The 15193-nt window shown below is 39.0% G+C and overlaps 1 protein-coding gene across 3 annotated transcripts in view; it reads right to left on the bottom strand.

Moving 5' to 3' along the window:
- Apool (apolipoprotein O like) overlaps positions 1–9003 on the bottom strand; it is a 51970-nt gene extending 42967 nt beyond the window's left edge. For 2 of the 3 annotated variants that reach the window (XM_057760065.1, XM_057760066.1), the window contains exon 1: positions 8904–8946. Coding sequence is in view for 1 of the 3 variants with exons in the window: in XM_057760067.1 (XP_057616050.1) it covers positions 8904–8918 (15 nt within the window). In the remaining 2 variants the exon portion in view is untranslated. Of the gene's footprint in view, positions 1–8903 lie in introns of all 3 variants that reach the window. The other variant, XM_057760067.1, reaches the window with a different exon arrangement.
- Between the last annotated feature and the right edge of the window lie 6190 nt (positions 9004–15193).

Raw genomic sequence — 15193 nt, 5'->3', positions numbered from 1 at the left:
TAAGATGGACTTGTAGGTTTTCCCTGGATTTCGTTGTCACTCTTCCCAATGTGACTACATTGCATAAATCATTTTTCTGTTTTCCACAATTCAGAAAAAGCTTAGATTCTTTCATCTCTCTGTTCTGTTTTTCACATTCAAATGCCTTTTATTTGAAATGTGCATAGGAGCTAGTCTTTTCTTGAAAAACTAAATATTAAAAGATACTAACAGCAAGTAGTAATGTGTGACACATGTAAAGATGAATATGCTCACAAAAAACTGTGCTCTAATAGTACACTGTGATGGAAAAGTGGTAGATAATTAACATTTTCTGGATGCTTACTCTGTGTCAGAAAGTATGTTAATAGTGCAGAAAGTATACATGATATTTTGAAAGGGTCAAGATAAGTAAATAAATGTCAGTAATCTGTAAGGTCCTTGAAGGACTGAAAAGACTGGGGGGAAAGGCTGTCATATATTCACTGAGCAAATTACCCAGTCTATCCATAAAGCCAATAATATATATTCATGAAGAAAAAAAGCAAACAACACCAAAACACTTTTCAAGATAGCAATTTCTAAGGTTCTTTCTGAGTTCAATTATCCATTCAGGTCTACCTCATGTTTAAATATTATAACAGCTATAACATAGTTCAATTAGTAGAACTGAAAAACAGAAGAGAGCGAGTGATGAAGAATGGGTTTAACTCCCTAGTGTAAAATGGATGAAAATAACATGGCACATGTGAGATTAATTTGCATAAAAATTAAAGCTCTAGACTTTAAAAGGCCAATCATAAGATAACCAGAACAGCTCAGCTTCATGTGGCTCTATAATTCAATAATAGAACCAAAATAATAATATATTTTAAACATTGAATTTTTAATTAAAATATGTGAAAGTACTAAATTATTTTAGAATTTCTGAATATGTTATGACTCTAAATGGGGGTGCAGTTATTACTGAGTGGCACTTGAAAATATAGCTTAGATAAAAATCCAACAAATACAAAAATAAAAATAAAAACATATACAGTCGTTATAATTAGAATTCTTCAGAAACAGCACAAGATTGGCATAACTCAATTCAGTTTATGGATATCAAGGTCAGACAAATACTATACACTGTCAAAACCAGCAATTCTATTTTAAGAACCCCCTAAAGGCCATGTACACACACATCTAAACATATGTGCATTATATGCAGGGAAAGAGGAGGCCGTAGAGATGTAGGAAAGGAACACTAAATAGAAACATTCAAAGAGGTATGTTTCAAGTTGTTTTCAGTTTAGGCTTTATGTGTTATAAAATTCCAAAACGATTAAATAAGTTCCAGAGGACTGCTAAATTAACCTTTCTAAATTACTGCTTCATTCTATTCTCCCACCTCAACAACCATCTGCCCATACACCCTTTGACTCTAGCTAAACAAATCTTCCCAGGCCTTGAACATGTAAAGTGCACTCTTCTCTCAGTCCATAGACTCCCTTTATCTTCTTAGTTCTGCCCTGCTCTGAAAGACTAGCTCAAGTTCCACTGGCTCCCTCAAATCCTTCTCTCCAAATTCATATAACTCTCATTTGTGTGAAGCAACAGTCTGGAACTTACAAATATAATGTTATATTATTATTTTGAATACATGCAACTTATTTTCTCTCCTAAAACAGAGTTCTGCTGGGTAGCAGTATATCACTCTGAGACTTTGAATAACCAGTGACTTCATATCCAAGTAGTGAAGAATCCACAACTGTAAACAAGGTAGTAGAAATACAAAATCTAGTAAGCTCTTTGATGTAACAGTTATTAAAAGTCTATTGCTAAGTTTTTGTAGTGGCAAATAAAATAAACGACAAAACAACTGAAAATCTTAAGGGTAATCTAATTGGAGGACTGATTCAATGCTATTAACTTTTAACTTTCTGAAAAGCAGAACAAAATTATAAAATATCTTCCCTCAAAATGTATTTACTCTGAAAATTTTGCATATGCTCATAGGTTCCAATACTAAAACAATATTTTATCTCGATATACACAAAAATTTTCACGTTCTAATAAACATTCTAAGAAGGAAACACTAAAATTGATAAAATGTTCAAGGTGCTGAAAGAAAGGGGGTAGTAATTTATAATAGATTTCTAAGCCAAATTTCAAAACTTTGAAGATCATTTGTTAGTGCAAATGGAGCATGGCCATTTCTTACTAAAGAGAGAATTCAACTTTGCATATGACATGAAAAAAATCTTGGTAAAATTAATTATACTGTATCAAATACATAGATAGAATTTTCTATTCAGATCAATATACTTTAGCTAGAATAATCTTTTCACTAGTGAGTTCTCTAGGCAAAATATACTTGTAGTATAATTGCTTAAATATTACTTAAATAGATGGCATTTTGTGTAGACCGAAAGAAGGCGAAAGGAGACTGTTGGAACAAGTTTATAAGAAGATACTCTTAAGGAGATGCCTCTTAATTTGACTATCAAACTACTGAAACAACAGATCCCAAAGAAATGGTAATTTCCCCCATGAGTTTTCATTCTTGGAGAAGGAAGAGGCATCAGTCAAATGGGAAACTTGTCACCTGGGAAGAGATTTCACCCAGTTTTAACAACTTGCCAACCACCTTATACGATGAGACTGAAACCCAGTGATGGGTCAATAGGCAGGACCACACCTTGACTGGGACTGCTTAGGTGTGCACATCCTTGGCCCTCTTTTTAAAGTTTACATCACTTCAGGACCCTGAAGAGTGACGTGGGCGAATAACTGGGTATATTTGTCCCTCTTCTTAAGGTGGCTGCATTGAATAAATCTCCTTTGTCTGCTTTCTACTTCTAATTTGGCTCTTTTTTATGTTTTCATTTACTCATTGGAAAATATATCACCACAAAGCTATATGTAAACTCTGGATCACTAGATTGGAGTGGAGAACAATGGGAAGTTATATTTCACCAACCTAGCTAAAGGGAAAAGCAGCCTACCCACCGCTTCCTTTTAATCATTGCTCTGCTTTAGAATCAATTCCTTCACCACTCTTTATTTTTCCACTATCATTTGTTCCAAATTGTATTTTTCTTTTTTTAAATCTCTATTTACTAGTTCTTCTTTCTTTCTTTCTCAATATCTGTCTTTTCAGCAGAGAAGGAAGGAGAGTGACTAACTATACCAGTGGTGTTCTTTCTGGGCGATATCCTCTTTCTACAAAGCTAATGTGTACACACCAGAGGAAAGTAAACACAAAGGCATACATACACAACTTATGAAATAACAAGTAGGGGGTAGGACGGAAATTAACTTGAGAGATCAAGATCAGTTCCAGAATAAACTAATGATTATTAGATGCAAAATAAATGATAAGAGATTAGTTTTACATATCACTGCTTTAATTATTGGAATTTATATTTCAAAATACAAGACCTTCACAATATATCTTCTGGCCCAATCACTCCTATGATGATAAAATCCTTTCTAAAACACATTATCAAGCAACCCCAAACAGTATATTTGTGTCCTTCAGTAAAAGGAAATGCTATCAATAGAGCATGGTTCCCCCAAAATCATTTTTTTACACCTTTGTGAGAAAGATCTACAGTAGACTGGGTTAATGACCATATATTCATTTGGGTCATAAAGAAGAGACTCAGACAATCTTTTCCATAAAAGCATATCTTACTCTCTTCTGAATTCTGGACTACACACACCCCTATGCATACCAGACAATTTTCCAAGGATAAGAAAGTCTGTGATAATAACATATGAAACCAAACTCATCTTCTACTTTAACAGATATACTACTCTTTTATCTAGCTGAAACTAAAAGGGAAAAAAAGAGGTAGTCATGCTTCATCTTGGAGATACAGCCTGAGAGCTACTTCTTAGCAGCAACATAAAAGTCTTAGACAAGAGTGCCCTGTTTTAGAGTAATCACCAGTGAGTCACTAGAGGACCTGTATATATCAGGATGCTTATTTTCTTCTGGAAATAGTGGGTAAGTGAATCACCTCTAAAAAATAAAGTATCATTAAATTTACTAAGAACAGAAAGTCTTTCAGTCCCAGTTATTTATTATACTAGAAAATGTGAAGCAGATACTGTACTAAAAAGTGAAAAATCACACACACACATACACACACACACACACATACACACACATACACACACACATACACACACACACATACACACACACACACACACTGTATCTTCTTGCAAAACTCTTGGGGAAAATTATGGTAACTGAACAGCAATAACAAAAAACAACCCAAGTACAATAATAACAAAAAATGTACAATTTGGTCCTTGCTCATCAGTATTGTAAATAGTCAACTTCAAAGGGTTAAAATTAAAAATAAAAGCCTGTGAAAAACTATGAGAATATGTTTTGGGATGTGAGAGACATACTGTGTTGATTTGATTTTTCATACTGTATGTGTTTTTTTTTTTTTTTTTTTTTTTTGGTTTTTCGAGACAGGGTCTCTCTGTAGCTTTGGTGCCTGTCCCGGAACTAGCTCTTGTAGGCCAGGCTGGCCTCGAACTCCCAGAGATCCACCTGCCTCTGCCTCCCTGCATGTGTTTTCTTGACAACACTTGGACATCTGGAATTAGGGTGTTTGTTGTGATTTTTGCTATGTGTATTCAACCTAACAGGCCAATCCATGTTCAAGTGAGCTGCAGGCTGAACCACTTCTTAGAGACGGAGGGTAACAAATAAACAACCTAATTTAAACTAACTTAAGTCAAAATGCCCATCATCTGGGACTGACAGGAAATGCTGGTGTGGATGTAAACGGAAAGACCCTATACATTTCTGGTTTGAGTATAAACTGCTCCAGCTTCTGAAAATCAGTTTGGATATTCCTTTAAAAACTAGAAATAAAACTACTATGTGAGAAAAGCAAGTATCTATGGAGTGCTTGGCCCCAAATCGGCTATCTACATGACACTCATTGTCCCATAATGGTCAAAGACACCATGAAAGACTGGGAGACAGGGTTGTAAGAACCAGAAGTTAAGAAAACCACTGGAAACATCTGGATGCATGCTGGAGTAATTATGAATTCAAAATCTCTGTTCACCTACCCTACATCAAGCCAGTCAAAGTTCCAACAAGGATTGGAGAGGACGTCCTCTACCCTAATGAGGAGCAATGGTCAGTGTATGACTGCAGGGGAGGGGAAAGTCAGTTCTGCTCAGTGGTCTAACCCCAAGTATGGAGACCATTCTCCAGCGGAGGATTCTACACCTACACCCTGCTTACTTCAGTGGGTTATTAAAGAGGGGAGGGGAAGAGAAGGAAGAGAAGGAGAAGATGAAAGTGGGGATTCTGTTTCCTAACACACGGCAGGGATGGGGAAGTGGGAAGGACGGTTTTTCTTTTCTTTTTTTCTATATATAGAGGAAGTCACTCTACAGCCCAGACTGACCTCGAATTCAGAGATCCATCACCCTCTGCCTCCTCAGTATTGGGATTAAAGATGTGCACTAGCACACATGGCTGGTATGGCTTTTGTTAATCCATGATAACTATTTTATGCTTGACAGGGAATTCTCTGCTGAGACATCTGATTCAAATTTCTAGCTTCCTGTTTGACTGACAATATACGAGCGAGGATGACTGACAGCTATAAAGCTGACAAGGGGTTTCATTGGAGGGATTTTCTCCTAGCAAAAAGAGCAAAGGATCGGTAGCTAGCGGAATGTCAGGGCTAGAGAAGCCTTCTAGTATGCTTTTACTGCACAGCACTAGAATAACACCATTTGCAGCAACACCACCTAACTGTTGCACAGCACAGGCTAGCAGGGCAGGTTTATCAGTTTACCACAGACTACTGCTGTGGGTCACCAGACCACCGTGCCTGGATGGGAAGGAAGGTAACCACAGAGCTCTGACCTCTTTTGGCTAGTGCAGCCCACAGTGACTCCAGACCTCTGGTGACCTGGACGTTGAACCCAGGTTGCTGCAAACCCTCACTGTGGTTATTTTACCTGATTGCTGCTGCCCCTGGTGGGCACAACCAATAGTTTGATGGAACAAGGCTATAGTGACACACACTTTTAATCCCAACACTAGGGAGGCAGAGGCCGGTGAATCTCTGTGAGTTCAAGGCCAGTCTGGTGTACAGACAGAGTTCCAGAATAGGCTACAAAGCTACAGAGAAACCCTGTCTCTTGGGCTGGAGAGATGGCTCAGTGGTTAAGAGCACTGATTATTCTACCAGAGGTCCTGAGTTCAATTCCCAGCAACCACATGGTGGCTTACAACCATCTCTAATAAGATCTGGAGCCAACTTCTGGCCTGCAGGGACACATGCAGGCAGAACATTGTATACATAATAAATAAAAATAAAAAAAAACCCTGTCTCAAAAAAAATAGTTTGCATGAGCCCCTACAGAGCAATTCAAACCACAAAATATTCCCTCTCCAAACAACTGATGAGACTACCATGGAGGCCATGGCATACAAAAAGGTGAAGTTGGAAATAATACGCCTTACAGAGGTCAGTCAATAAGCTGGGTTGGGGGTGCTTTGAGAACTAGCCTAAGAACAAAAACAGAAGTGACACTGGGCCTATGTGTGTGGGCCTATGTGTGTGGGCCTATGTGTGTGGCCTCGTGTTGGGAATCTGAAATACACTTTAACACTCAGTCAATTTCCTTAAGTAATCTAAACAATGATTTGGAGAAATCGTCTAGACCATCTAAGATTCCCACCCTGTTACCAGCTCCTGCACAGCCACATGAGTCCTTTCCTTGGCCGTGAGTACTACGGAAAAGATGTGCCCACCAGCAGTATAGAAGGCTGCCCCTTGCCTTGTTCCAATGATGGGGGATATGGGGGTAATAGGAACTACTGCCTTGAACACTACAGCTCTAATGTGGGAGAAAGAGCCTACAATAGATCATTTATCAACTAGATAGACACCAGACACCTTCAGTTACACTCCATGCCCAGAGAGAGTCCCTGACAGAAACAGTCTCCCAAAACGGGCAAGGCTTACACTTAATTTTCATGTTCCAGGGAAGACTGTGTGATGGTAAGAGAGACTTTCTGCCTTTGTGCTGACAAATCAAAAATTATCATAAAAAAATTACAAAAGTAGCTTAAATCAAAAGCATAAAGGAAATAACTTCTGATTCCATAAAATGTCTGATTAAAAGCCATGGCTCACAACTTTTCACTGTCCTGGATGTTCCCTTACTCACCCTTTTTATAAGACTTGCTATAGGGCCTAATATAATAGTCTTTTAAGTTCATCAGACAAAAAAACTTGCCTCTGTTGGACTCATGATCACCGGGAACCAGTATTTACCCTTTATTCAAGTTAAAAAATTTAAAAATCACTTTTCCCAATGGGGGAATGAAATGATTAAGGTAATGCCATCATGTTCTGATTCCATTCTCTGTTTGCTTAGACAGTTCTCAGCCCTTTACCCCCTCCTCACAATGGTCATGTCTGCCTTGGCAACATGTGAGACTTCCATGGCCCTGAACACAGTCCCAGATGTATTAACCAAAATAACCGGAAAGTCATGTCTGAATAACTACTATACTCTGCCAGAAATCAATGTTTCAAGGTTACTGACCCTCATCTAACTTTGATGTATCTTTCTGGGTTTTGCCTTTAAAAGCCCTATATTCCTGAACTTGGGCACCACAAAACTTTTCAGAGTCACAACTCACTCTTGGTTTGGCCATCAAAAAAGGACTTAGAACTTTTATCAGTGTGCCTGTCAATAACTATCTTGTGTGGATCATCATTACAGTTGGTCAAGGACACTCCCTTAGCAACGAGAGCAAGCAGGCGTGCCCTACCTGTGCCTACAAACTACATCCTACCTCACACAAAATTGTAAACTTATTTAAACATAATAATTTTGTTTTGTTTTTGTAATTTGATTGTGATTCTCCAGGATGAACTTAGTCTGTTGTATTATCAAAAGGCTGGTTGGACATGCCTGGTAGAAATGATTTGGAAATGGGCAAGGGCACCTTAGGAATTGCAGAAAGAGCCGGTAAAGGGAGTATGGGGAGGATTCCTGGGTGAGAGGAGAGGAAGCTGGAAAAGCAGAGGCTAGGAGGTGGTGCTACCTAGAAGTGTAACCTGACCCCTGAGAGCTGATAATGGAGTGTAAGTACCATAGCAGCACAGAGAAAATGGATTCCATCAGAAGAATGGAGGGAGTGGAGTCCAGTTAGGAGAGTGGTCCATAATTCAAGGGAAAGTAAAATGCAGTAAGAGTGGGAACTAAAGAACAACACTAAGCCAACTTAAAATCAGCTCCATACTGATTGAATTACTGACACTCTTATCTCCTTCGGGACTAACAGGGTCATTATACACTGAAAAACTACAGTGCATAAGTACTTGTAAACTAATGTTGAAACCTAAGAGTCAGCAGCTGGCTTGCTTCCTCTACCCCGATTTGTACATAAAAGAACCTTTTCTCATAAAACCCCAAAGAAACTTGTTATTCGACAAAACTTAGTGTTTTTACTCCACGTCCAATACAGAGCTTGGGACGTCTCATCTCGGTCTGTTTTGCTCCCCAATAATTTTTGAAGGAAGTCCTGCGTTCGGGTCCTTGAGCCCCGCCCTACGCACTAAGACAAATGCCAAAGATTATTTTTCTCTCTGTCGAAGCGGCTAGTGGCTCCAGCCTTTTCATCACACAGCGGGTTAAGGGACTAAAGCCCGTCCTGGTAGAAGCAGTTCACTGCAGGGGATTAAGGAGCCTGCAGGGCAGGTGTGTTGTGACTGCAAATCTTAAAGATCCCGATTCTCACAGTCGTACCTCCAGGCCGCCACTTGCTGAGTGGCTCCCTCCAGGAGTCACGATGGACGACCCTTCTACAATTATGGGAATGTTGTGGGCTCAGAGCGAGCAAGGGGTGGAAAACTAAGTTTCTTTTTACTTACCCTAAAAGCCGCCATACCTATGACCCTCTCGGCTCCTTTTTTTTTTTTTTTTATCGGACGGAGAGCGAAGAGGGACAAAGGAGTTCAGTTTGACTTGCGTCACCACAGCCCCTCCCCTTTACGCTACTAGCCCGCTGGTTCCTGCCCTTTCTCCGCCCTCCTGCAGCTGCTTTGTCAGCCAGGCTGCTAAAGTTAACTAGTAACACTTCTCTGGAGAGCGGGACTTCTTTTGATTGACACTCCAGTCCTCCATACATAGAACCTCTCAGAATAGTCTCCCCACTCTGATTAGAAGTTTTTCTTCTTGGGTGAAGGACTTTTGTGTTTGTTTATGTGATTTGTCTGAATAAGAACTTAAAACTCAAGTTCAACTGCCTTAATAAACAACTATATAGTTACAAGGGCACTTCGCCTTTGCCATCCTTGGGGCAGTTACATTCATTATAAACCTGTCACTGAGCACCAATAGTCAGGCAGTTGATGAGAGTAACTATAAAACCTAGTGGCATATGGTAGAGACCCAGAATAAAACGACAAATATTAGAAAGGCCTGAATGCTGTTCAAGAAAATAGAATATGGATTAGCAATATGGTTCATTGTGTAAAAGGTACCTGCTGCCAAGCCTGATGACCTGAATTTGGCTAACACACACACACACACACACACACACACACACACACACAAATGTATTACAAGGTTAAAAAATAGAAGGTATCTGTTGAGATGGAATGGAGTTTCCTGGTTCACATAGATTGATGACCCGGAGAAGGTGCAAAAGTAGCAAGAGTGAATGGGGGCTTTGTGTGTCACTATAATAAATTTGGGTTTTTATTTGCTTGTTTTGCTTTATTCTGGTTTGTTTGTTTTTATTTGTCTGTTTGTTAGCTAAAGAGAAAGGCTGTGGGATGGAGGATATTATATGAGATTTTTAATTTAAAAATAAACATCTGGAAAGTAGTTGAAGGGGTTTTAGTTTATGGTGTGACTTGATCTGAAACCCATTATAAAATGGTGATTCGGGAGCCCTCAGGAGAATATGCTGTAAGAAAGTATATCATTCTCTATATGGGCACAGACTCCTGAGGCCTCTGCCAGTAATTCCAAGAAAAAGAGTGTTCATAATTTGCCCACTAACTTCTTAATAATAGTTAATTGCATTCATTCATTCTTTCAACAAATATTTCTGGAGTGTCAATTATATACTTGGAATTAATGGCATATTAAACATATTTGATACTTGAAACAGATTCTTTTTATTGAGTATGCAATCAAATTATATTGTTAATGATTAAATAAAACAAATAACAAATAGTCATGTTTAAAAGACTGAAATTTTTATTATGTTCTTATACTTAAAGTATAGCATAATAAATTTTAATATTTTATTAAATATAAAAATATAAGTATTTTATTAGAAAATATCAGCATGCAAATAAATTACAAAATAAATGCTATAGCATAAACTACAAAAGAAAAATAGTGGATAATATTTAAATTTTTCATGGATTTGTTTTTCTGATAAAAATAAAATTGTCTATATATTGGCCAGTCACTTTAGGATTAGTAAATATATCAGTCTCTGTTCTTGAGGTTTAACATTTACATATTTGTTAATTGCATCATCAGAATCTAATATTTCTGAATATTCAATGGGTAATTTAGGTAGATTTTTAAATTTATCTCTTTGCTCCTAGTTGGTTGAAGTGTATTTGTCATTAATTTTGATATTAGTAAAATTTCTTTCACAATTAGGAACAAATATGCAAATAGAAAAATACTTAAAAAATCACAACTAAGCATTACCAAATCAGAGAAATCTTAGTTTCTCAAAACTTCGGGAACTGTAATACAATTATGTCTCTGTTTATTCAGAATTGATTATTAAGGTCATAAAATTTTCCATAATTAATCATTTTTAATCAAAGTAGCATTTTTAGAAAATTAATCTTAAACTTCTATCACAGTTGGGTACAACTTTGGAAATTTTTCTTCTTTAAAAATGAATGGCAAAAAATAAATAAAAATAAATGTTAATGTCTGAGTCAAGCTCAGCTGTCTAGCATTTGATGAACTGCTTAGTCAGTGGGGTAGATTATATAAGAATGCCCCCCACTCCAAGACTGCTTGTTTGATTTCAAGAAATGCTAGGTAATCATCTTTTCTTTTTTTTATTAATTAATTAATTTATTTAATTATTAAAGATTTCTGCCTCTTCCCCGCCACCACCTCCCATTTCCCCCCCCTCCCCCAATCAAGTCTTCCTCCCTCCTCAGCCCAAAGAGCAAGCAGGTTTCCCTGCCCTGTGGGAGGTCCAAGGACCACCCACCTCCATCCAGGTCTATTAAGGTGAGCATCCAAACTACCTAGGCTCCCACAAAGCCATTATGTGCAATAGGATCAAGAACCCATTGCCATTGTTCTTCAGTTCTCAGTAGTCCTCATTGTCCGCTATGTTCAGCGAGTCCGGTTTTGTCCCATGCTTTTTCAGACCCCGGCCAGCTGGCCTTGGTGAGTTCCCGATAGAACATCCCCTTTGCCTCAGTGTGTGGGTGCACCCCTCGCGGTCCTGAGTTCCTTGCTGGTGCTCTCTCTCCTTCTGCTCCTCCTTTGGATCGTGAGACTTCAGTCCAGTGCTCCAATGTTGGTCTCTGTCTCTGTCTTCTTTCATCGCCTGATGAAGGTTAATATTCAGGAGGATGCTTATATGTTTTTCTTTGGGTTCACCTTCTTATTTAGCTTCTCTAGAATCACGAATTATAGAATTTTGCATACAAATGGACGGAAATTGAAAACACTGTCCTGAGTGAGTTAAGCCAGACCCAAAAAGAGGAACATGGGATGTACTCACTCATATTTGGTTTCTAGCCATAAATAAAGGACATTGAGAATATAATTCGTGATTCTAGAGAAGGTAATCATCTTTTCGTGTTTTTCCTAGTACTTCGTTTTCAATTTTGATTTTAAAAATCACATTTCCTTACATAGTCATTGACTAATAACTGACTTTCTCCACAAATTCTTTCACTTAATATTCAAAGAACAATTTGAAGCTTAGTTTTTAACTGTGTATTTCAAGGCAGACTTTGGTTTTTCATGTATTTTTCTATGTGACAAATCTCACTGACAATTTCAAATTCAGTAAAATGTAAATATTTGTACATAGAAAGTAGGAAAATATAAGGAAATACTCTAGTAATTGTTAACTTTCTAGAATAAAGTTACTTTATATTCTACCCTCATTCTCTCTCTTGCCTCTATTTCTTGTTTTACAAGCATCATTTTTCATATACTATGGGTGTCAAGTAATTAGAAAATTTATGTTCCTTAGGAGGTGATACTAACTTTTTTTGATTTTAATTTTTTAACAAAATGAAATATAATAAGATAACACAAAAACAATCACATCAAGTAGGACAAGACAAACCAACAGAAGGAAAAAGGCTTCCCAAGAGAAGACACAGGAATCAGAGACCCACTGGTTCACACACTCAGAAGTCCCATGAACAGACTAAAAGGCATAAAATATATGCTGAAGGCCTGCTGCAGACCGGGGTAGGCACGGTGCATTCTGATTCAGTCTCCATGAGCTCATATGCACTTTGCTCAGATGTTTTAGAGGATGTTGCTCTCTTGATGGCCTCCATTCCCTCTGGCTCTTGCATTCTTTATTTCTCCATTTCTTTTTATTATTATTATTATTTTTATATTTATTTAATTATTAAAGATTTCTGCCTCTTCCCCGCCACCACCTCCCATTTCCCCCCCCTCCCCCAATCAAGTCTTCCTCTCTCCTCAGCCCAAAGAGCAAGCAGGTTTCCCTGCCCTGTGGGAGGTCCAAGGACCACCCACCTCCATCCAGGTCTATTAAGGTGAGCATCCAAACTACCTAGGCTCCCACAAAGCCATTATGTGCAATAGGATCAAAAACCCATTGCCATTGTTCTTCAGTTCTCAGTAGTCCTCATTGTCCGCTATGTTCAGCGAGTCCGGTTTTGTCCCATGCTTTTTCAGACCCCGGCCAGCTGGCCTTGGTGAGTTCCCGATAGAACATCCCCATTGCCTCAGTGTGTGGGTGCACCCCTCGCGGTCCTGAGTTCCTTGCTGGTGCTCTCTCTCCTGCTCCTCCTTTGGATCGTGAGACTTCAGTCCAGTGCTCCAATGTTGGTCTCTGTCTCTGTCTTCTTTCATCGCCTGATGAAGGTTAATATTCAGGAGGATCCTTACAACAAAAGTATATGCTCAACTATGTTCATAGCAGCATTGTTTGTAATAGCCAGAACCTGGAAACAACCTAGATGCCCTTCAATGGAAGAATGGATGAAGAAAGTATGGAATATATACATATTAGAGTATTACTCAGCAGTAAAAAACAATGACTTCTTGAATTTTGCATACAAATGGACGGAAATTGAAAACACTATCCTGAGTGAGTTAAGCCAGACCCAAAAAGAGGAACATGGGATGTACTCACTCATATTTGGTTTCTAGCCATAAATAAAGGACATTGAGACTATTATTCGTGATTCTAGAGAAGCTAAATAAGAAGGTGAACCCAAAGAAAAACATATTTCTCCATTTCTGAAGGGTTCTCTGCGCTGAGTGAAGGGATTTGTTGGAGACATATCATTTAGAGCTATGTGCTCCAAAGGCTCGCTCTCTCTCTCTCTCTCTCTCTCTCTCTCTCTCTCTCTCTCTCTCTCTCTCTTCTGTGTAATATCTGGCTGTGGGCCTCTGTATTTATTTGTTCCTATCTGCTGCAGGAGGAAGCTTATCTGATGAAGACTGAGCGAGGCACTGATCTATGAGTAGAGCAGAGTGTCATTAGGAGTCATTTTATTGTGACTTTAGTTTTGGAACAGTAGTATTGGATTTGACCCTAGGTTTCTGGGCTATCCAGTTCCTGGTTCTTGGTCACTTAAGCTGTGTCAGGTGTGAGCTCCTGGAATGGGCCTTAAGTCAAGTCAGACATTGATTGGTTACTCCCACGAGCTTTGTGCCATCATTGTCCTGGCATATTTTGCAGGCAGCCTACAGAATGGGAAAAGATCTTCACCAACCCCACATCAGACAGAGGTCTGGTCTCCAAAATATACAAAGAACTCAAGGAATTGGTCATGAAAAGAACAAATAATCCAATAAAAAATGGAGTATGGCTCACAACCATCTGTAATGACATCTGGTGTACTCTTTAGGAAGATACCTGGTCAGTTGTCCTCATCAGCTTAGACCATGAAACCCAATATGGACAAGTTCAACAGAACCATCATATGCATGTTGAAGCCCATGCATGCTTCAACATTTACCTGAGCAAAATTTCATCTTGATTTCATGTTGAGTTTAGGAGTGTGTGATGGCTATTTGTTGCCCGGTAGAAAAATTTCTGTGGACCTGTTTCCCTGTACTGTTCAACTGGTGTGTTTACAGAAAATATCTGCTGATGTTGGAGGCTAGGAAAATGAGATGAGTTGTAGCAAAGAAGCTGAAGGAAAAGGTCTTTGGGATCCATTGGGGATAGGGTCAGAGAGGAAGGAAGACTGCAGTGGAGAAAGGAAAGGAAGACTGCAGTGGGAGTTCTGCTACAGAGCTGGGACTGAAATGGGGTGGCAGAGCTGGATATGGAGCAGCAGAAGGAGGCAAAAATGTGCATTCAATCTACCTGTTTCCCAGGCAGGAGTGACATTTGGCTTAGCAGGGGATGCCTGCTGGAGTTGGGACTGAAAAACCAATGAGTTGAGAGAGGGAAATTAGAATGGGGAGATCTTTGGGATCCACAGTAGATGACAGCAGAGGGCAGTGAAGGATGCAGAAAGTGTTTTGTTTTTAGAACTGGGGGTTAGACCAGGGAATTATGTCTGTGGGAACAAAGGTAAAGGTGAGTATCTGTGGTCAGCCTACCTGTTCCCCTGCATGAGTGGCCTGTGGGTTAACCAGTGACTGTTGGAGTAAGGACTGGAAGATCTGTGCGATCTACGGGGAATAGACAGGGGAAGACTGCTTTGGGTATTCTGCTCAGTTCAGGATGAGGCAGGGATATTGGATCTAGAGAAAAGAGAAAAAGGTAAAGATTTCCAGCCAGCCTACCTGCTTCTCTGGCAAGATTGTGACCCTATTTACTTTTTATGCCTCCTTAAATACAGTATTCTACTTCTCAGGGTATCCAGTTATGTGACAGCAACTTGCTCTCTGAAGTATACCAGGCATGACACAAAGTCCATATTAAAACAAATTGCATTAGGCAAATATTAGCTGGGCCCATTTGCCATTCTCTGTCTTTTATATCACAAGTAAG

The sequence above is a fragment of the Chionomys nivalis genome, chromosome X (genome assembly GCF_950005125.1).
Source record: "Chionomys nivalis chromosome X, mChiNiv1.1, whole genome shotgun sequence".
Taxonomy (NCBI): Eukaryota; Metazoa; Chordata; class Mammalia; order Rodentia; family Cricetidae; genus Chionomys; species Chionomys nivalis.
The sequence above is the reverse complement of the archived record's forward strand: the minus strand, read 5'-3'. Positions and strand labels throughout refer to the sequence as shown.